Here is a 22,653-nt window from a genome sequence, read left to right on the forward strand (position 1 = left end):
ATTCTGAACCCACCTACATAGAGTTTTTTTTTCTGTTTTACTAGAGGTCGCCTCGTGGTGGAAAACTCAACCAAAAATATTTATAGTGCAAACTTCTCTTTTACTCCCACGCTGTAAAAAAGACATGTGATTGGAATTTCTCCCATTTCTTTTGATTTTTTGTTTATATTTCGTTATTATTTCATCACCAGCATGGCAACCCATAATGCCCAAGGTCATTTTTTTAAATTCATTTTTTGAGCCAATTTCAATTTATACAGAGATTCTGCACACCTACAGGAAAATATCTTTCTATGTATGCATATTTTCCCTGCGATGCACACAAGCTGAGAAATATGGTTTTCAGTTTTCAAGAAACATGTTTGCCTATTATACAGGATTATTGTGTTTTGGTACTATGGTGTATGATGATTTAATATGTTGGTTGGTCTTAACAAACTATATAGAACTCTCTAGAACGTGTACTCATTATTGGTATGTCATGTCAGTCCACCGACCTCCGTCTTTAAATTAGGCAAGATCTGTACAAACCTACCGCTCTTATCCACAGCTTTTATTTCTTGTTTGTTTTAACTTAAAAGAAAAAAAAATCAAATTTGAGAATATCGTACAGTTTAATAGTGCTTATAAAGCCTCAACAGTATAGGCAGGCTGGTCCATTATACATATCCAGCTATCTTAGGTAATGAAAACAGAAACAACTATTTTCTTGTAGCACTGAGACATCTGTTTTTTATGCATGTATTAACGATAAAAAAAACTGTTATCAACATTTTACACCTTAAACAAAAAACATTTTCTATTTAGCCTTGTGTGTACAGCATATAACTGGATGTAGATTGTAAATTCAAATATGGCGGATGTGAACCATTTATTGACTGGTTAGCAACCTAAGAGCTTATTCCAGTGTTCCGTGTAGTTTGTTGGTCTACTACAGTGTTGCATTTTTTCTCGCTGCCAATATGGTCTGTGGACCCACAGTATAAGCTGCCTTTGTTAGACATTTGTAATAAACTTTGTAAAATTGAACGTCAATAGGCCTCAAATTCAGGCTTTTTCCTCAACTTAAAACTAAAACCTCTTGCCCCCCTGGGCTTTGGCTCATTGGGCTTTAGACCAATTTATTAAAGCAGCCCTCAGCCCTGATTGATTGAGTTTAAAGAGTCTAAAAGTGAAATTACACTTTTTTATTATCTGTGTATATGTTTCGCAACTGAGTCAGCTTAATTCATTGCAATGGGGCTGTAAAGCATAGAGCCAATAACAAAAATCATAGAAATTAAGAAATATATTTATTAAATAGATGAAAAATTGTTTCAACAGTTAGTTTAACTCTTCTGCTTCTCTTTCTTGGCTGCTTCAGCCTCAGCTTCTGCCTTCTCGTAAGCCGCAATCAGAGTCTCCACTTCATTAGCTGGCAGAATACGAGTGACTGTCTTGCCGTTCTGTCTGGTTAGAGTCGCCAACTCAACTGCAACAAAACATTTGTCATCAGAAGAATCATGATTTGTTATTATTTGCTTGAATTAAGAGAAGATTAAATCACAAGTTATTGCATCAATTAATTCATTATTGATTTAATGAACAAATTTATGGTAAAAAATTCATTCCTGGGATGAGGTGCGTGAAGTATGGAGCCGGACACGACTGCAGACACTTATTAGGCATAATTATTTTAACAAAAACTACAAGTGGGAAGGAAAACTCCACAAGCGCCCGCTTGAGAGTTAAGTAATTAATAATAATAATTTAATTAATTAATTCAAGTAAAGGTTAAAATAGGCTTAGTCTTAATGTATTTTTAAACTTGGTCTATAAAGCTTCAATAGTACAAGGATAGCTGAATTCAACAAAATCTTTTACCTTTCAGTCCATATTATTAGCAGATACATTAATAAATCTATCAACCAAGCATATTATTGATACTCAACAATATAATAAACATATGTGTACCACCTTCAAATCCTAGGATGTAAGATCCAGCCCGGATCCGTTTAAACAATTACTTCAGACTAGGTATGCGCAACAATTAGTTCAAATCTATTGGTCATTGGTAGAATTTGAATCCAGGACGTCTGGGACCAAAGTCCCATGCTCTATGACTAGACCAGCTCATTCCCCAATAATTGAATTTGAGCTACGGTTCTATTTATTCATTTGACTGTTTAAAATATGAAAGTGTGATATAAATAATAAACAATTTTGGTTCATGTTAAAACTAGGTACCCATCAAAAAGTAGACCCTGTATTTTATGCACTTGTGCCTGAGGATGTAAGTTGGGTTGTTTTAATTTGTACAATGCTAGCCTAGGTTCAAATCTCTCTAGGGACTTTTGTAAGTGGAAACATAGGCCTACCTAAGCTGATTTAACGTACGTAGCTTAATTTTTAGTACGTACCTTTGTCGGGAGTCAACTTGTTCATATCGAGAGTTTTGCTGAGCACCTTGATGGCCAATAGTTTCGCCTCGTCCAGGGAGGTCTCGCCTTCCTTATACTCTTGCTTCAAATTCGACACTGCGGCCTGAAAATAATTGAATGTAAGGAATTAATAACAATGGGTAGGCCTATTTATAGTGTCATTTTGGAGACCCCAACAAAGTGAGTAGGCTGCTGTTTTTGATTTAAAACATCCCAAGGCAAAAAAAAAATATTGTTAGAAAAAAAAGAACACAACAGTGTGCTGATTGACAAATTCACACGGTTTTAGGTAACTTGTAAGAATTTGCTTTATTCCATACATTTAAACAAAGAATGCAATTAATTGTGGTTCAATGTGAAATTGCCGTTAGGTTTCAATCCCTGAAATACCACAGAAAAATGCCCAGATTCTAAGGTTACACAGCATGCGATGTATTTATTGAAGCCTATTTACTTTGTAAGTGCAAGTGCAACTAAATTTCATGAAACTTTAAACTGTATCTATGACAGCTATTTGTGCACATTTAACATTTGTTGGTATTAAACCTTTCTCAATTCTGAAGTCAAACACATCTAATTTTTCAACATTTTAATGCTGAAACACAACTTAGAATTTCTACTTGCTTTTAAAGCCAAATTTGAAGGCAAAATTCAACATAGGCTAAGGTACGACAATAAACCTAACTGATCAAATATATAAAATCGGTAAGAAGTAAAATTTGTATTAACAATCTTGGTTTACACAGACAAAAAAGCTGAGGGTGACAAAGATAAAATGCTGATCAAGTATACTGACCGCACTGTTCATGCCAATACAAGTTGCCTTCCATCCGCTGTAGTTGCCGCTAGGATCGGACTGGTAGAGTTGGTATCCATAATGACTGTCCCAGCCCATGTACAGGATGGATACGCCAAAGGGCCTCTTGCCTACACAAAACAAGCTTCTAAAGTTTTTGGTATTTTGAATCTGTTTGTTTTTAACACTACCTTGAATGTTATTATAAAACCAAAGTTCTTAATCCTTTGAGTCTCCTAACTGAATTTTCCTTCAGAAATGTAATGTAATAATAAATGTAGAAACCTTGATTATCAATGCATACAATCTTAAGTTACTCCTGAAGAAAACGTACATTTTCCATGCTAATATTTGTAGCCAGTTTCAGCATAAAAATAATTTGCACCTATCAAGCCACTGATGATAGTTATTTTCCTTGAACACATAGGCCTAACTTTTAGTCATTTCTAACAAAAGTACGGTACAACTTATTCATATTCATGATGTAGAGGATACTTTTGCCATTCAAAGCCTAATCCATGAATAAAGTTGGCTATAGTTTGATTTGGTTTAAATTGTTGACACACAATCATGTCAGTAGGTCTACAATAAGGCGATAAGGCCATATCGTAGCGATGTGCATTCTAAGGATGGGACATTTTTCTCTATTATAGTCAAAGGCTGTACCTACCTTAAATGTCTGTACTACAGCAGATTAAAAGTGATTTGTTTACTAAGCTATTGCTATCAAGCAGTTTGAGCTAGAGGAATAATCTACATGACGATCAGTGGATCTACCTTACCGCCAAACATTTCCTGGCACAAACTAACCTCCAAACTGAGTGTAAGCCTGTTTGACATCACACAGAGACGAGACCAGCTGTTCGCACGGGATGCTGCAGCCATACTGCAGTTGGTATCTCTGAGCAATCAGTCGTAACTCACTGGTCAACACGTTGGCATCAGATGTGATACCGGCCACGCTGCACAGCATATCACTGTGGCAGTCATGAGAATTAGTTGTAGGCCTAAACATTGTTGTGAATAGATGGCAATAATAAACGTTGATTATGTTTTAAAAACACCAATGCTTCAGTCGTCAATTGGATACTTCATTTAAGCAAACATTTAACTTATTCAGGTAAGAATAAATTCTAATAACCACAGCAAGTCCTAGGTTCAGGACCACAGTACTTTTTTGAGGATATCCAGAATCTAAAAGCCACATTCCTTTGGATTGATTTAAAGATTTCAGAATAATAGTGATTTATTGGATATCCTAGAGCCAATTAGTTATTAGGCCTAACTTTCATTAGATTGTTTTGTTATATAGCTCACGATTCTAGATTTGAACGATAGGGCGACTAGTCAATGGATTTATAGGAAAATTCAGGTAACTAGAATTGACAATTTTTTACGTCCATAAACGTCCCTCTAAATGTACTTCGTACATCCCTCAACTGTTGATAAATTTCAGTAGGCTAGAGGTTAGCCAACTATGCCAACCCACAAAAGTCTGTTCACAAGATGTGATTTGTACTTGACGGGGATATAGATTTTCTTACAGTACACTGTTAAATTGATTTTGTACATTGATATTGGCTATGACAATGAAACTAATTGTAATAAGTTTGTAGAGGTTGGGGCTGACTAGAATAGTAGGCTAACTTAGTGGGCTGTAACTCTTTGGGCCTTAGTTTACAACCAGCCCTTGTCGGTTATGAAATAATTGTCATTAGGTAGGCCCCACTTACTCATTAAGTTTATAGATTTTCTCTGAAAAGAATACTTCATCAAGAAGCTTGTTTGTGTTTCTACGCTCAGCCGCCAGAAGAATCCCATCATTTGCAAGTATTCCGAGGCAAGTTCCTGCATGACTGATAGCCTCCATGGCATACTCCACTTGGTATAACCTTCCTGCATTAACAGAAATTAGTTTAACGTTTTTATCACTTATTATTAGATTGTCTTTGAAAAAAGTACTTATTGCAATGTAACTTACACCTTAATATTGCATGATACACTTAACATTGTTCCCGAAGAAAACAGCAAGCAATAGATGCACAATTTAAAATCTTGCACATCTTATCTAACCTAATCTTGATTTCAAAACTTGACTTAACCAAAACCAAAAATACCGGTAGGCCTACCTAAATTGTTTAATAGGCCAAACATCTCAAGAAAAACAATAACTCTTCTGAAATAAAGATAGGCTACAATGTTAATTACTAACTTAGTTTAGAATTAGGCCTACACTTAGTCAAAGTGGCAGAGTGCTTATTTCGATTCCATAAGCATCAACTATAGCATATAAGCATGTATTTAACTTATGCTTGTTTTTATGCAACTTGACAATGCCTATTCCGTTCTGTACATGGTCAATGGCAATTAAGTAGGGCCCATACTTATTCTTATATCCTGAAGACAAACAAACAGTTGCCTTAAGCATTTAGAAAGTATCAAACCTTGCCTGCAATTAGGTGAGGCCATATAACTTAATCAAACGGAACTTAAGTTACTATCATTATACTGGCTGCTGCTCTACATACTTTAAGATATGTTATTAATGAATAACGGCAAAACTTACCTTCCGGTGAGAATATTGTTGTTCTAGTATCATACCGTCTAGCCTGAAAACAAAATGTAGTATTCAGAGGTAGCCTAAGTTAAGTTAATCCTAGATAGGTATAGCCTATCCAATCCCTGACAGGCAGAACCCGCCATCAAAGCCAGGAAGAAAGGGACCACCAGCAAGCTGATGGGGGGAACCCCAACCACCTATTTACACCACTACCCGATCGAGGCCTTACCCAGTTGCTGGGAAACCAGAGGTGACCAAGGCGATAGATCCCTGAACACCCCCAGCGGGCTTTGAACCCAGCACCCGATCTACTTCGTTTGCCCGTCAAGCCCAACATCACTGCCAGGCCATCAGGGTTTCCCGAAAGGAGGCAGGAATAGAAGTGGGTCCCACCCGGATGAACCTATCCACCAAAGGTGGCGACACCCTTTGCTCAATTGATGTTCCACGGAGAACTCCCCACACTCTAGATAACCATACCTTCCAGGTCTCAGAGACAGGGATTGGCTGATGGAGTGCGCCCAGCCGTTGCCCTCACACTGCGGAAAGTTACGCTCCCCTAGAGTGTCCCCGTGAGCTTACGGGTACTTGCCTGATTTCACCTCCAGGAAAGGCTACTTCCAAAGTCGAGGATATGCCACACAGAATGCTGGTCGCACAGAGCAAGCAGGCCGAAGCCCAAAGAACCATAGTCACAGGTAGATGGGAGATTGATGGCGCACTTCCACCTCTCCGAGAGCTAAACACCCGACCAACCTGGATGGAGGAATGTCACTGGAGGCTCCCCCTAAGGGGCTGGCGCTTACCAGGCGTCCATGACTATGGCCTACTTGAAAAGCTGATACCAACACCGAGCAGTTACCTCCCCTTTGGGGGCATCCATGCATACAGCAAGGATTACTCTAGTATTCATTAGTTTTGCTTCAATTATGGTCGAAATATCACATGAATAAGGTGATTAAACTTCCAGGCCTGGCCAGCGATAGTGTCCTTTTCACTAGGGCTTTAGGAAGGGTCGTTTTTTTTTTTTAAAAGACCTTGGCTCCATATGTAATACAAATTATAAAGATGTGTAGCCTAGCCTGTCTATGTAGCATTTTTCCACATGATTTGAGTAGCCTAACAATAAGTTAGTTAAGTTAATTGGGTAAAATAATTAAAAGTTATTTATGAACCATTCTACTAAATGAACCATACCGATAGGTATTGGTTTGAATAACCCATAGGTAAGTCAAATTGGTTCAAGTAACTTAAACCTTTGTAACAATAAATTAAAAGTAACCATAGGATCAGGTTTAGCATAGCTTGTCTCATAAGATACAAACATAAATAATCCTAGTATTAATAACTCACCATTATTTGTATGTAAAGGAAACGTATACACTAACAATAATAAACCAGCAAACAACCACTACAGTAACTCAGTAGAATGTTGTGTTAAAAAAGTTAATTTTAGAGCTAATTCAAGTAACAATTTGACAAAATGAATCGGCAAGTTTGGTTGGGAAAATTTCTAACATAACCTAGTCAGTCACGACAAAATCATTAAGTGCATAGCATAACTATTTTCATGGCAACTCACAGCACACAGAGTAGCCTACTAGTTTTTATCGATAAATAAAATATAGCAGCATTGATTATAGAGTTATTCTTATTGGTCTTTTGTAAAAAAAACACCAATGGACCAATGGAATGATTAACTAGAGTTTCATCTTAGTTATTTGAAATCACTGGGTCAAATTTCAAATTGTAGCTGAGATTGCGATACCAAAATCGATCATGGATAATGAAAAATGTCTTATTTCTCATATGAACCACGGCCGCCTTTAACTCCGTGTATGAGCATATTAAAACATAACTCTTTTAGATTTTTTAGATTGTTGAACAATCTTTTAGATTGTTCCACTTTAGGGGTCAGCTATCGAAAATGGTAAAGTTCTTCATTAGCAGCAACTTTTTGCCATGAATACATGTTTCCCATGCCTTTGATGGATCCGTGGATCTCTCTGATTCATGAAGGTGAATACGAATGTGTATTCCCATGTCCATCCACAGTAAATAGGTTCGGTTTTAATTTTGCACTAGTGTGCTTTTGCTTAAGTAACACTACACGCTCATCATGCCTGAATTTCAATCTGTCAACTCATTATTAAAGAAGATATGATAACAAATATTTTATTTACCTGCCTCGTTTGAAGTTGAGGTCCAGTCCTGAAAAGCTGGTGAGTGGATTGCACTCAAGAGCATTGGCTCCCATAAGATCCATTTCGTAAGAATATACCTGGACAGGCGGTTAGCTCTGGGGATCGAAGTATAGGCAAAGTTTGAATTTCCTTTTTCTTGCAAGTTGACACTACATTGATCAAGTTTAGTATCCTAGATTATTGATCAAAATTCAAATAACACTGCTGCCTAACACGGGTTGGTTTGGTCCAAAAAAGCTCCGAATTAAATCTCTGCTAAGAGTTTAAAAACCTAAGCAAAAAAAAGGTGTGATAGAAGCAAAATGGCATAACTTCAAATGCATAAAATCTAAAAAAAGCTTTAGTATTTATGGCTGTATTAATAATCAGTTCAGACAGAATCGGTATTTTTATTCAACTACTATTGTCACACACTTCATATTTATTGATTGGGTTTATCAGATGAAACAAAGATTGAAGAGTTCAGGAACATTGAGCATTTTGGAAAAACCTGTGGATTGTGTGGGTAATTAATTAATTTTACTCACACAATTTGCTGGTGGTTTTCCAAAAATTGATTATATAAAATCAATTACTGTAATGTATTTCTAATATTCTGACAGTGACATTAAAACTGAACCTATACTCCTTTTTTGTGATTTTTTTTCATTACAAATGAATATTTATTGTAATTAATGTTAATTAATCAAATGTACTTTTATCCCATTATACTTAATTTACTAGCTGAAGCTGAACAATTATTTTTATAGTTAAAATACACATTTTTTTGACTAAAGGAATACAAAGGACTACGTCGTCGCGGGTTTCACACTTGACAGGGACCATATTGAATTAAATTTGCGTGGAAGAATTAAAGATTAAATGATTAATAACGTAGAAGATCAATACCATCAAAGATAAACCTTGAAGGAAACCTTTGAATACCGGTACCGTCAAAGATAAACCTTGAAGAAAACCTTTGAATACCGGTACCGTCAAAGAGATAAACCTTGAAGAAAACCTTTGAATACCGGTACCGTCAAAGATAAACCTTGAAGAAAACCTTTGAATACCGGTACCGTCAAAGATAAACCTTGAAGAAACCCTTTGAATACCGGTACCGTCAAAGACAAACCTTGAAGAAAACCTTTGAATACCGGTACCGTCAAAGATAAACCTTGAAGAAAACCTGTGGAGTAAATCTCCATAGCACAGCAACTATTTAAATGTCCCGCCTAGTCTCAACCCCAGAGCTGCTCGCGCATGCGCAGGGAGCAGGCGGGTAAAAGCAGTGAACCAACTCTCTGTCGTGTGTCTGTTGTGGTCTGCTGTCGCCAAGAATGGAAGGGTAAATTCGTTGGGATACGGGGGGACGCCCCCTTGAGGTATTGTGTCATAGTTATAGTATTTTAATATAAATATAAATAATAGATAAAATGATCCAATTTAATAATTTAATGAAATTTGATACAAACACGTAAACCTACGTGTATTCATTTGAAAGAGTTTGAGAACCAACATGATGGGACATTGGGAACTTATTTGGGTATTTTTATTGAAACATACTTACAAAGCTCTAACATATATATTTTATAGGGCTATTCTAAAACAATAATCTGTACAATCTTTGGCACAATATTAAAATATGGAATATATTCTCTGGTAATAATAATAATAAATATACTACAAATAACTATAGAATTATTACTAGTACAAAAGATAGTGACAGGTAAAAAAAAGCTTCTTCCCAAAGGTTATAAGAATAAAGTTAATGATTCAATTACATTGTCATAGGAGGTAATATGACAAAAATTATAGAACACTAAAAAGTGTGTGGACTTATAATTTTTTATGGCAGATGCTTTTATTATTGGACACTTTTTATTTTTAGCAATAACATAAAGCTTTGAGTTTAACGTCTCAGAGTCTTGAATAAGTCAAGTAGTACGATGTTTTCCAGATTTTCCCAATTTTTTTGACAGCTGCTAACCTGACATAAATACCCCTGGTTTTTCTTTTGGAAGGGTAACTTTATAAAATCCAAGATATTTACAAATTCATATTTTTAAGACCTATTGCAACATTCAACATCTCTCGAGTGCAGGTATTTGCACCAAATGTATAGTAAGATATTTCACTGAACAATAATTAAGTAATGTCTAATTTTTTAATAAAACTAAAAACAGTTTGGATTTTTGTCCATGCTATTAAAATACACTTCAAAGTACACACTGAGGACTTTGCTTAATCAGGTTTATATAAACAAGTAAATACTTCATGTGATATTCATGTCATCAAAATGTCATTATGTCATATTTATGTGAAGTAGGATACCATAATTCAATCAGCAAGCATTGTCCTTTAAGAGATACAATTTTCTAAAGAGTAGAATAATTTTACAAAAACCACCTTTTCTTTTGTGTTGAAACGTCATGTTCTATGCTCTAAACCTTTTAACTATTTTAGATCTGTAGTTTACTAATTAATATTTTGCATAGTAACAAGCTAATAAATTACCACCTCAACTTAAAATTGACTATAAACATTTATGGAAGACAACTCATTGTTTTGTTGTATCTTTAACTTAACTGTGAGGTTCTTTAATGGTTTTATTCCGCTGAGTCCACTTTACAATAGATACACGAGGCCATATATTATCTTGGCCCCATTGGGCTTTGCTTAATCCCGACATTAATATATACAGCAATTTAGAAACATTTCATACATTCAAGCTAAAATAGGTATTCTAGAGCTATTGCACATCTACAGCACTTGCAATACTTATTTTGAAGACATTTTATGTAAAAGGCAATTTGTTTTAAGATATCCAGGTGCTGATATGTTAAAATGCGCACCTAGGTGGCGTCTGCATCTCAATTGATAATGATAATGATAGGACTGTTGGAAGATTATTTTCTTAATATTAAGGATTTATTAAGATGAATTCATATCATTCTGAATTTCATAAACCCATAAAACTTTGAAATGCAAACCCAATTAGGCTGGTTTAATGATGAGTTTATTGTGTTTGAATTTCATCCTAAATTCATCCCTTTCATATAAATGAGACCAGTACAAATTAACCATAAATGAGATGTCTACGTTGCTATTTATAGTCAGTTGAAGTTTGAACTATAATAATATATTTTATTAATAATACTGTATGGTCACTTAACTTATAAAGAATGCAAAATGGTTAGTTAGGGCTATAGAGAAAAAAATAATGTAAGGGCTGAGTCACTTCTCTTAAAAAGTTTCAATCATTTCAATGGTTGTAACTCCAGTTTTAACACTGATTGGACAATGATATTATGATAATGATATATACGTTTTGTGAATATATTGTTTTTGTTTGTCTCTTGTAAACTGTTTAAGCGTGAAAGCATGTACGTTTTGCCTTTTGACTCCACGACACTTTAAACTACCAAAAGTACTAATTCACATAGTTTACCTACAAAAATATCGCAACAAAAATGTAAGCAAAGCTGTGTAAATTATGGTTGATAGGATCCAGCTGATCGTTTGTTGTGAATTGATTGGAAAAATCAACAAAATTAAAGCAACCATAAAGGTGAGCACCTATTAAAGAATTGCCCAAATGGAAAATTAGCTTCGTACACAACCAAAACTAATTGAGGAAACATGTTTTTATTCTATTATCAAAATAAGATAGGAGTGCTGTAGCCCTTACTTTATTTATTCTCTGTGACAATATGTGTGGTAATAAACCATAGGGCTCAACCCACCAAAAGAAAAAAAAATATTCCGTTGACTTCAACAAGTATGGTGAATATTTGACTTCCCTGTAATATACATTGAAGGGAAGAATGTTAATCTTGTAAGACTACAGAAACTTTATTAAATTAATGTTATGGTTGTATAGTCTTTGATTTACCATTTCTAGCTGTTATAATAATTGTTTGTGATTATTCCTGGCCTGATAATGCTTTTAATCTGACACTCTCAAACATATGATGCAAATGTAAACCAAATTTTATGAAAGATTTGTTTAAGAGATTACCAGAAATTACCTTTTATAAACATTACTCGGAATGAAGGATATGAACTTTCAAAAACCATAGTGTAGCATTATTGTATTAAAAAATCAGGCTTAAACAGGTAGTTGTTATAACTTTTTTTTATTGTTTGTTCAAACTTTGACTAAACAGAGTAATTTCTGACATTTCTTTGATATAAATACACCATGAAATATTGTGTCAGTGCCAAATGTAGCTGAGAAAATCCTACAACTAGGACTGCCTTGATTACAAGCATTTAATTTTCAGTTAGCCATTCTCAACGCGTACTATGACAAAGTAGTTAGATTTGAAGAATATATTTTACAATTTACAATGTTATTTAACTGGTCAATGCTCTTAAACAAAATTCTTCAACCCTGACAAACTTTGCTAAAAATACAACCATCGTAACTTATTTAGGTTATTTTGACTAATGCTAACTCCTTGTAGTCAATATCAACCTTCCCTGGAAGCACAACCTTCATGAGGAGGGAAAAAACATTTAACATCAGTGTCGAAGCAGCTGATTTCCCCGGCTACCTCTGCCGCTTCTGCTCCCAGAACTGAATGTCGCTCTGTATCTTTAATCTCCGAGGCGCAGGATGAGGGCAGGGGGTGGGGGAAACTGTGCCGCTGTCTTCAGACACGTGTCCCGAACTATCAGGCTCTCCTACGACCTAGGGAGATTAGATTCGATCAGATTTCTCAAAACAATAGAGCACATTTTAAGGTGAAGATTTATAGTATAATGGATGCTATGATAGGTTTGTCTCTGATCAAGAAGAGCTAGTTAGCCAGGGCTATTTATTAGCTCCAATTAATGACACAAATTGTATTTTACAGTTATATTATGCAGCACTGTGAAAAGAACACAATTGTTGAATGGAGCAATCTACTAAGTAAAAAAATTGCTGAACCATTGATTATTAAACATAATATTCATGTCATTCTTAATATTGACATATAAAGGTTTTTCAACAACCAAAACATAAAATGTTGTGACAAAGACCTTTCAGACCCCTATGGGTCTGAACTAAAAACAGGACTAGTAGTTGTTGAATTATTAAATGTTTCCGTTACCTTAACGACTGGGACTGTCGTTGAACCTCGTAAATTCTCCCGGAACTCTCGGGATATGTTTCTGGCTGTTAGACTGTGGACCTGCAAACAAAAACGTATCCTTTTAATAGATATGGAAGAAAGTTGCACCGAGTTGAAAGTAAAAAAGTGTTATTCACTACTATTATGAAACAGATATACTATATGAAATAAAGAATACCTAGATATTTTTTATTCGTTGAAAAATTCAATGACTGAGATTATCGATAGCTCTGAAACTGTTTACAGCATTATTCTACACTATGTACAGTATTGCAGCTCTAGCAAGTTTTGTAATGTAATTGTGCAATTCAATGATATAGAGTTCATAACTCTCTGAAAAACAAATGTAAATACTATAAAACTAAAATTAAACTTTATTTACCTTTAAAGCTATTTTAAATTTTCTGCCCAGTAACTTACATCGAGCACTACTACAGTCAGTTCATTAACAGATATTTAAGAAATGAAGATGAGAGTGTAACAACATGTTTGAGTATTTAAAAAATAAAAAAAGACAGTTAAATTATTTTTAGAATAAAATGACCAGAATAAAATCAGCAGATAATAGTCAACAGACAGAGATAAGATAAGATTGAATGGGAAGAAGGAAAAGATTTAATGTCTGAATGAAGACGAATTGGGATGAAAGATTAAGGAAAATGTGAAGAAAACCACTAAAGCGGTCTGAAGACATAATAGATAAATATTTAAAACAATTGAAAAATTACTTACTTGTCTGATTGGAGAGTGAAGTCTCAGTTCTGGACCTTTTCTTACAGGCACTGGAGAAGTAGGGATAGGAATCTGTTAAAATAAAAACAAATAGATAAAATATGAAATTACAAATTTAAATCAGTATATTACTGACTTTTAGATCATTCAATCTTTATTGATCTGGCCAATATATCCTTTTGAAAGTGTTCACAGGTTGTGTTAACATTACCTTATCGTCAGGCGTAGAGAACTGTTTAGCCAACTGTCTCACAGACGGTAATGATATGTACGATTGATCATCAGGTGTAACAACCGCTGAGACATGGTGAGCCGAGGTTTGTGTTACAGTTGGCGCTCCTGACACGGAACAGTTCTTGGAAACTGCAACCTCTACTTCCACCTTGACAGACACCTGTGATTGAAAAAGTTGATTAAAGTTTTAGCAAATTGGAGCAAAATATTGCTTTGTATTCGTTTTCCTCCTTAAGGGGAGATTGGAGAACCAAGTGTTTATAAAATATTTTAATTTTATCCCACACGAGTTCAGAATCTTCCAATTTATTATTTTTGGAGCACATCAACGTGAACGTAAGGGAAATGAGCCTCTAACCGTTTGTAACCTTTAAGCGAAAGGCTTGAATTTGGTCTGAAACAACAAATCAGTGTTCCAAGTATATTTCCTTGTAATAAGCTTTGTCTCTAAGTTTACTGATTGGTTTCATGAAAATAACAGTTCCTGATTTGATTTTTATTGGTGTTAGTTTATTCGTAACTTGGCATACATCGTAGTACTAAATTTCCGTACGAAATTATATAATTGTGGAGATTACATATAGTACTGCAGAAAGGTGGTTGTGTTTTTCAACATTGAATTTGATTAGTGAATCACACATTTCATTTCATCCAAATAAACTAATTTTACCTAGTTTTTTTTATTCAAAATATTTTGTTGTGTAAGTATTTAGTATGTAGGTATCACTTCTAATTTTCATACTGTTATAGTTAATGGGAGCGAGCTGGTGTAGTGTTTAGAACGTTAGGACTTCGGTCCGTGAGGTCCCGGGTTCAAATCTTGCCAAAACCAATGGATTTTATCTAAGTGATAATGCTGCAACCCCTAGGTCTAGCCTGAAGTAATGTGAAAAAACAATCCCGGGCTCGTGCCTAGTGTCCTAGGAAAAAAAACTGTTATAGTTAATGGAAACCTAAACGATGCTATAAATTAAAAATTTCTCTAACATTTTTGCCTGATTGTTGGGTGTTTTAAGAAAGAAACTGGCAATTTACAACACGGAACTCTGCAGTTTTATTTCATTCAAGGTTGGTTATAGCTTAACGAGTGGAATGTCAAACTTTGCGGCAGAGAATGTATTTAATATTTTACCCACCTGTTGTTGTGAACAGCTGTGAGAAGGTGTTCGAGGCTCCGTGGACGCAGGTCTAGGTGGAACTTTGGTTTTGGCGACCTGCAAACAAAGAGAGGGTCGGCATCTAATGACCCACTTAAGTTTCTGTTTTGGAATCAAAATGTTGCTACGCCTTGCAAGGAACAAATGTAATATTTCACAACAATTTGTCATTAACAGACAACCAGCAAAAATTGAAAGGCTTTTAATATTGTCTATTTATTATCATTATGGGTTTGAGGGGACAGAGTTATGAAAAATTAAACTTTTGACATCTATTTCATTGGCTTATAGAATTTTACATATAAACTTTGAAACAAACGATACATTTAAATGAGCATCTCTTATGGAGTATGAGTTGATAAAAAAGAGATATTTACTAATACAAAAAAAAAAACACTTAATTTTTATTGGTATCTGAACTATACTATTGTAGTAAATTTGATCAAAGTCAATACCAGTACAAAAAATAAAGGTCTCTTACAACTTCTGAACAAAAAATAAATAATCGACTGCACTGCTATTTTAAAAGTGTTGTGGATTACAACTAATTTTCATTTGTTCAAAAATAAAACAGAAAGGTAATCCGAAGTTGGAAAATGTATTTTCATTTGTACGAAATTTTGCACCTCTTATATGGTGATGAATATTTTTGCCAACAAAGCAAATAATATTTACTGTTTTCATGCAAGACAAACAATGAGACTTTAAATAGTAACGTATTGGATTAAGTATATTTATTAGTATTCAAATTGTGGTATAAATTTGTATAGAAAGTGAAATAAACTTTGGATACTGTTAGTAGGTTTCTCGCTCTAATGTGAGTTCTGGACTCTTCTTTTATTAGTTTAATTCCAGGTTACATCAATCTAATATTTTATTTAAGTGAAATTCAACAGTGTGCAGTTTCTCTTTTATCAGAGGAGAAACGGTTGTTTGTGAATTGATAATTTTATTCGATTAGAATAAATTTAAAGTTATTGAAATAACAAGGAAAAAAGTTGATAGTAAACTTCAAATCACATTCTACATCGGTATATTACCAGACAGCAAAGTTTGAAGTTTTAGGGCGTTTGTGGTTCTATAGATTCATAAGGATGAAAATCTTTAATGTTTAATCTTTAGGAATACAGTAGAACCTTTTTAATCCGAACTAATTGGGACCGGGGGTAGTTCGGACTATTGAATAGTTCGGATTACAGAACATATTATTGTTTTTACTTAATAATAGCTAGGGAAAAGTGAAAAATACCTAATAAAGTAAAATACAATGTTTATTAAATACAGTAGTAAACATAGGGAATAAACAGTAGGCCTACTGTCCATTACAATTGAAATAATTATGGTGCGTATACCACAAATACAGATTACAATAAAGAACTACTGTAGGCCTACTGTGTATAGAGTAAAGCAACGAGGCGTTTGGATTAGTGGACGTTCGGATTACAGGGGTTCGGATTAAAGAGGTTCTACTGTAATTGCTATACAAATTGAGTATGCAAAGTGGTTTCAAAAAAAGTGAAGTTTAAGTGCAACAATCCACATTTCCAGCTACTGTATACAGGACTAACACATGCCTACAGCTACTTAATAAGCGAGAAAGCGAGAGACAAATTGGCTTGTCCAAGTAAAAATTAAGTAACTTATTTATTATCATGCACTGGTTTGAGTAGGTTTACCTGCCGATGATTGCCTCAGTTCAAAAACTCATTGATGAAAACTGAACAATGGTATGGTTAAATGTCTTGTGATAAATTTAATTTAATTGAGACTGCAAAACATACCTTTACAGTGAAACCAAAACTGGAAGAAGAATCACCATTAGAAGCTTTGTTTGAGAAAAAGAGCTATAAAACATGCTCTTCGTGTTCAAATTACATTCAAATTATATTGCATGAAAATATCAATCATAATATTACATTAATTTCTCGAAATTAACCCGTATTCTCTTGCACATCAGACGTGAAAAATTGTTGTTTGATTTTTAATTAAAATTTGTAACACTGCTATTGATATTCATATTCAGAGAGTTTATTAAAATAGGGTGCAATGTATCGTCATTACAGCAAAATGAATCCTACACGAATATTTGTCTACCATTGTGCTATTTGCATGGATAAATTTATATGTAGACTAAGTTTCTGCTATTTACATTTAATATCAACTTACAAACAAGTTTATAATATCTAGAAATTTTTATTAAAAAATTTACTTGAACAAGCCGTAAGGCAAAAGACAAAACAGACAGTTTAATTGGACAATAACAACTTTATTGGCTTAGTTAAAGCTACATACAGGTAACATATGTTTTGGCTATACTATGTACAAACAGGAGCATGCACAAAAATCACTATTCATTGTGCAAAATAGTATTGGTTTGAGCAAAAGATCGTATACAAAATGTGCATTGTGTTAAATAACGTGTACACAGTTATACTGTATAGATTAAAATATGCTTAGTATATATTTTTTAAGGTTTCCTCAATATCTTTTTAATATAAATAGATCATTAAATTCATAATTATCTTAGTAAAGTTTTAAATTCACTCAAAAATAACATATAAATTAACTTATTATTTTAAATATAAGTTTTACTATTTATTTATTAGTAGATTATTCTGAGTTTAAATTAAATATAGAATATAGGTTAGTAAAAATATTAAAATAAATAAATAGACACAAAGGTATTTAAGTTATCTGGAATAATAAGTTGCCGTAAAAATAATTAAAAAAATTATATCACAGAAAGTGCAATTGCAAATAGATTCAATACTACATAACACTGTGCATTGAAAGTAAAGGAGATTCAAGAAAGTGCTAAGAAAACTATCACGTTTTAGCATTTTACTTGTATAAAAGTAATCGTTTTTTATTATTATTTGTGCTATCACTGAATACCTAAGGCTTCCCTATACCTTTTTTGTAAAACTTTAACCGAGATTTAAACTGTTCGCTGGTACACAGTCCAAGAGGTGAAGCTTACAGAATAATTTTGTACAGCACTTCTGTTGGTTTCTAAAAATAATTCACAACCTAATGACTGATTCGTGGAACAGAGCCTTGAAGGAAGTTTGTTTTTAATTTATGCCTTGACGCTTTATAGATGTTAAATACATGTTGACAAAGAAATTCAACAGAAATTGTAAAAATACATAAAGTACCTACTAAACTGTTATGGTAGAAGATTTCAATTATTCTTTTGTAGTGCGGTGGTATTAGTTTGAATTTAACTGATAGAAAGTTATTTATAAAGATAAAATTTAATATAGAATAGGAATAAAATTCATAGACGATGGAGAATACAAGTTCTTAAAGGATTGAATTTGAAGTAGATTACACAATAGAGCTTGAACAATTGAAATTATATCAAGAAATGAAGACGAATAAGTCAAATAGTTTTATATTAATTTACTCTACAGGAAAAAATCAGTAGATTATTTTTGTTGTTTTTACTGTTGTGCATATTAATAACAAAAAAGAGATTTATGTCAGTAAGTAAGGTTCTCTCTTCCGGTATGTCAGAATTTATAAACTAAATTTTGTTCAAAGAAAAAGAGATTAAAAAGGTAAAAAATACCGGTAGCCTAAGGCGACAAAATAAGTGATTTCTAGGACTCCATAAACACATATATTAAATATCAGGAATAATTATTGGGATGGATTAATGTACAGGAGGCAGGAATATTGAATAGGATGCAAGATCAAGTATCCTGAAGTTTTAATTGAATATTATTTATTGGGGTTATGTATTTTATTTCTTTTAATACAATGCACAGAAATTACTAAGAACGTTCATAAGAAAGGATTCTTTTTATTTCAATATTAATTTTAAATAATAGTTACAACTGTGTTATTTACAACAAAATTCTTAATTTACAGTGCCATCGCTTGATACAGAAACTAAGAGAGTAAAACCCCATCTCCATTGCAAGATTCAAATTTAATAAATTCTTTCCAACTTTAAAATTTACAACTCTAAAATTTTGAAATAAGCTAAGCTAGTTTTGACAAAAGTTTGAAGTAATGTAGCGCTTCAACAAACTGCTGTCAGCTAAATATTTCTCTCTCAGTTTAGATTATTTTAATGCTTACAGTGGCAAATGTCAAGTATTACCTATTTCTTGTTACGGTATTCAACTGACTCGTCAATAATTTTGAATGCATTGCAGTAATAGAGCAATCCAAATTCCTGGAATATTATAACCCAACCAACAGAGTGGCTTACCCGGTAGATTGATTGCTGAAGACGTCTGAAACTTTGGCCACATGAAAGACACGGTTGTCTTTCAAAGAACAAGATGCAGTCAAAGAGAAATCAATTAAGTTTATATTACTAGTTTAGGATGAGATTTTACTTTCAGTATCCAAAGTATTCAAAGTAATACAAATATAGTTTACCTACGACCGTTTTTTAAAGTAGCCATTTCAGTCCAGTTCTTAGAATTGAAAAGTTTCACTTTACAGCTGTTTACTTTCATATCCGCATAGTTTCATTTCACATCCACATAGTTTTCTCATATCCACACAGGTAACGGACCAATGAGGTTCAAGTATTGAGAGAAAAGAATTAAAATTGTAATGCTTCGAACGTCAACTAATCAGCTGATCAGCTGATCAGTTGACCAATTTAATTGTTGATCCGACTTGTTCATGTTGATACTCGCGTATTATTAATTAAGTTGGTGGAAGTCCAAAAATAAATGAAATATTTGCCAAATTGTACCTGATACAATATTATTTATGGTAAGAATGCTGCTAGCAATGTAATATTTAACGAAGTTTAACAAACATGTAATTACAGGAAATCAGCTGATTATACAACAAGTCATTGCATCACTTTCAGTGGCAATGACCATACACGAAAATATAACCTCTCTAAAAAGTTATCAGTAGTGATTGTTAGTAATTAAATCCAGATTGATAGTAATTAAAAAACGGTCGTAGGTAAAGTAGTGTACGCAACTCGCGTTAATAGTCTTTACGACACTCGTAGAAGTTTTTAAGGCACTCGCCAAGGCTCGTGCCTTAAATTTTCTACTCGTGTCGTAAAGACTCACTTAACGCAATCGTTGCGTAAACTACTATTTCAACTGTATTGTACATCACAGTTGTTCCGTATCCACCTGAAATCCTTAGCAACATACAACTAACCATGCAGTGAATTTCAATAGTTCAAGCTCTACTGTGTATATTTACAAATCAGTGCAAGTGCAAAATATAATATTTACAAATATACAGTGTTTCTATCACCACAAACTCGACTGTGCGGATCTGTCAATCCGGAAACTCTCACTCAGCCTAGTTTTCTTCCGGGACTTTCCCTCTTTCCGGAGGCGAGGGAGTGAGAGGAACATTCGCTCAACAACCTCCGGAGTGGGGGGCGGAGCCAACCGAACGCTTTCGCTAGCTAGAGAGTCTAGCGAACTAGCGTAACCTGACTCACAATGACTACTGCGATGCAATGATTTTGGTAACTTCTTCTTTTCTTCTGGCACTTCTTCGTACAATGGGTTCATCTTGAAATTCGGACTTGCTCCGTTTGCCCTGAGAGCTACTTGGGCCACTCCCCCCCGCAATACTTGCCCCTCAAACTCTACTCCACTTACCTCCACTCCTTCCCCCACGTTGACATAGTAGTCTCGAACATATCTGGAACACATAGAAAAATACTGAGAAACTTTACTTCTATTAGATTTAGATTTAATGTTCGGATTTTGATTTTAGGTAAGATTGTGCTGATGTCAGTAGTTACCGATTTCTATTTTGTACAGAGACTTTTCAACCAGTGCCATTCAACTATTATCTAATGAAATGAAATGACACATTTCCTAAACTGGTTTATCTAGATGAGATGTCTATCCTCCAAAAGTCAATTTCATATAATGATATACGAGCTGTTGGTCCGTCCTACGTACGGGAATCAAGTATACCATTAAAACTGATTCAGGCATAGTTTAAGCAGTTCAAAATTGATAGTAAAGAAAAAGCTTCCAAGAAGAGTTAAAACATGTGATCATTGTTATTTCCCCAACCTTTCCTCAAAAAGTTTATTGGTAAAATAATTTTCATAAGCTTTCTTTTGAAGATTCCTGAGCTTCGATTCTTGCTTGATATACAGCAATTGTTATAGAATCTTACTTATTTCCTATAATCAATGACAAAATCTCAGAGTAAAAAAACTAACATCACAAATCTATAGAATATTTTTTATTCAACAAGCTGTTAGTTATAACAGATTATATTTCACTAAAACTAACTAAATATTTTAAAGACTACTCAAAAAATAAATTAGAACATCTATTATTTTACTATGTATAAACTCTCATCCTCTTACCGATTAAATAAACGTATCAATGGTTATAGGTTATAGCATTACACATATTATAAATAAGTAAATTCTACGTGTCATTTCATTTTCATCCAAAAGCTGAATTTGTGTCGAAAAACGCAGAAGGTTAACAGCTGTTATTATACCAAAAGCTAGAGTAGAATGTTAGCGTCGGCTGCTAGACTTTTTAAAATTTTAAACTTAATTTCCAAAAAACTGAAACCCTAAACTAAAATAATGGCTTCGACATTCCCTCAGAATTATCTTTCTTTCAACTCAAAAATCATGAAAATCCGTCAAGTGGTTGATTCAGAATCGTGAAATAAAAAAACCCTATCACGTTTTAATATTATAGATGGCAGAATGACTAACAGAAAAATGGAAGAAACCTTTCAGTGCGGTGATGAACAGTGTGGATAACGGTACAAACCATCTGTGTGACATTAAGGGCCAGCAGCATGTCTAAGGAGAACAAGAAAGAAGTGGAGGACCCTTAGAGAATTTAAAGATGGCGCTGGAGTACCAGATTTTATTAATTTATTATATAGCATTGATTATATTTAATGTTAACTGTTAATTGATATTAAATTTCTTCACAGAGATAGAATTTCATATAATGATTTAACGAGATTTGGAAGAAGAAATTAAAAATGAGTAGCAGCTTCTACTTGTTAGGCACCAATTTTAAGGATTTGTGTATTCTATGTATCTGTGTATACCTAAGTTAAAGATAAAGGGAGAACTAACTTGTTGTAATCCTGCCGTCGGTGTTTGCTGTCAATCTCTAGCAGAGACGGCTCCTTGCTGCCTGTGAGCTCAGGAAACTCTCTGTAAAACACCCAACATTGACTACAAGGTAAGTGAAAACATTACGATTGTATTTTTTATTTTAGATTAGGTTTATAAAAATTTAAAAACACCTGTATATCAAGCGCTTTTCAAGTAAAGTCAGAATAATGCAAAGCTTCAAGGAGAAAAGGGTGCTTTGTACATAAGACAGGATTTTTTCTGATAGAGCATTTTCCAATCACCAATGGCAAAATGCCATGACTTGTTAGCTGAGCAATAACACTGAGACAATCTAAGCCACGGCATCTTATGATGTTAAGGGGACATAAAAACCCGT

At 33.9% G+C, this 22,653-nt stretch overlaps 2 protein-coding genes across 3 annotated transcripts in view; both read right to left on the reverse strand.

Moving 5' to 3' along the window:
* Positions 1-1,275: 1,275 nt before the first annotated feature.
* On the reverse strand, positions 1,276-7,288 carry LOC128996449 (proteasome subunit alpha type-4-like). The gene is made up of 7 exons (XM_054421785.1): positions 7,130-7,288; positions 5,783-5,825; positions 4,950-5,112; positions 4,027-4,193; positions 3,217-3,347; positions 2,400-2,523; positions 1,276-1,471 (listed from the first exon to the last, which is right to left on the reverse strand). Exons 1-7 carry the CDS (start codon positions 7,130-7,132, stop codon positions 1,329-1,331), a joined length of 774 nt encoding a protein of 257 aa, XP_054277760.1. The 5' UTR covers positions 7,133-7,288; the 3' UTR covers positions 1,276-1,328.
* A 2,227-nt stretch (positions 7,289-9,515) lies between these two features.
* The window catches only part of LOC128996119 (uncharacterized), a 109,451-nt gene continuing 96,313 nt past the window's right edge, over positions 9,516-22,653 (reverse strand). For both annotated transcript variants that reach the window (XM_054421232.1, XM_054421231.1), the window contains 7 exons: positions 22,275-22,355; positions 20,806-20,848; positions 15,182-15,259; positions 14,023-14,205; positions 13,812-13,883; positions 13,059-13,139; positions 9,516-12,655 (listed from right to left, as the gene is read on the reverse strand). In XM_054421232.1, coding sequence (XP_054277207.1) covers positions 12,515-12,655; positions 13,059-13,139; positions 13,812-13,883; positions 14,023-14,205; positions 15,182-15,259; positions 20,806-20,848; positions 22,275-22,355 — 679 coding nt within the window. In that variant the 3' untranslated portion in view covers positions 9,516-12,514. The remainder of the gene's footprint in view (positions 12,656-13,058; positions 13,140-13,811; positions 13,884-14,022; positions 14,206-15,181; positions 15,260-20,805; positions 20,849-22,274; positions 22,356-22,653) is intronic.

Source organism: Macrosteles quadrilineatus, unplaced genomic scaffold (assembly GCF_028750875.1).
Source record: "Macrosteles quadrilineatus isolate MER2022 unplaced genomic scaffold, UCM_ALF_1.0 Scaffold_6__1_contigs__length_79288215, whole genome shotgun sequence".
NCBI classification, from domain to species: domain Eukaryota; kingdom Metazoa; phylum Arthropoda; class Insecta; order Hemiptera; family Cicadellidae; genus Macrosteles; species Macrosteles quadrilineatus.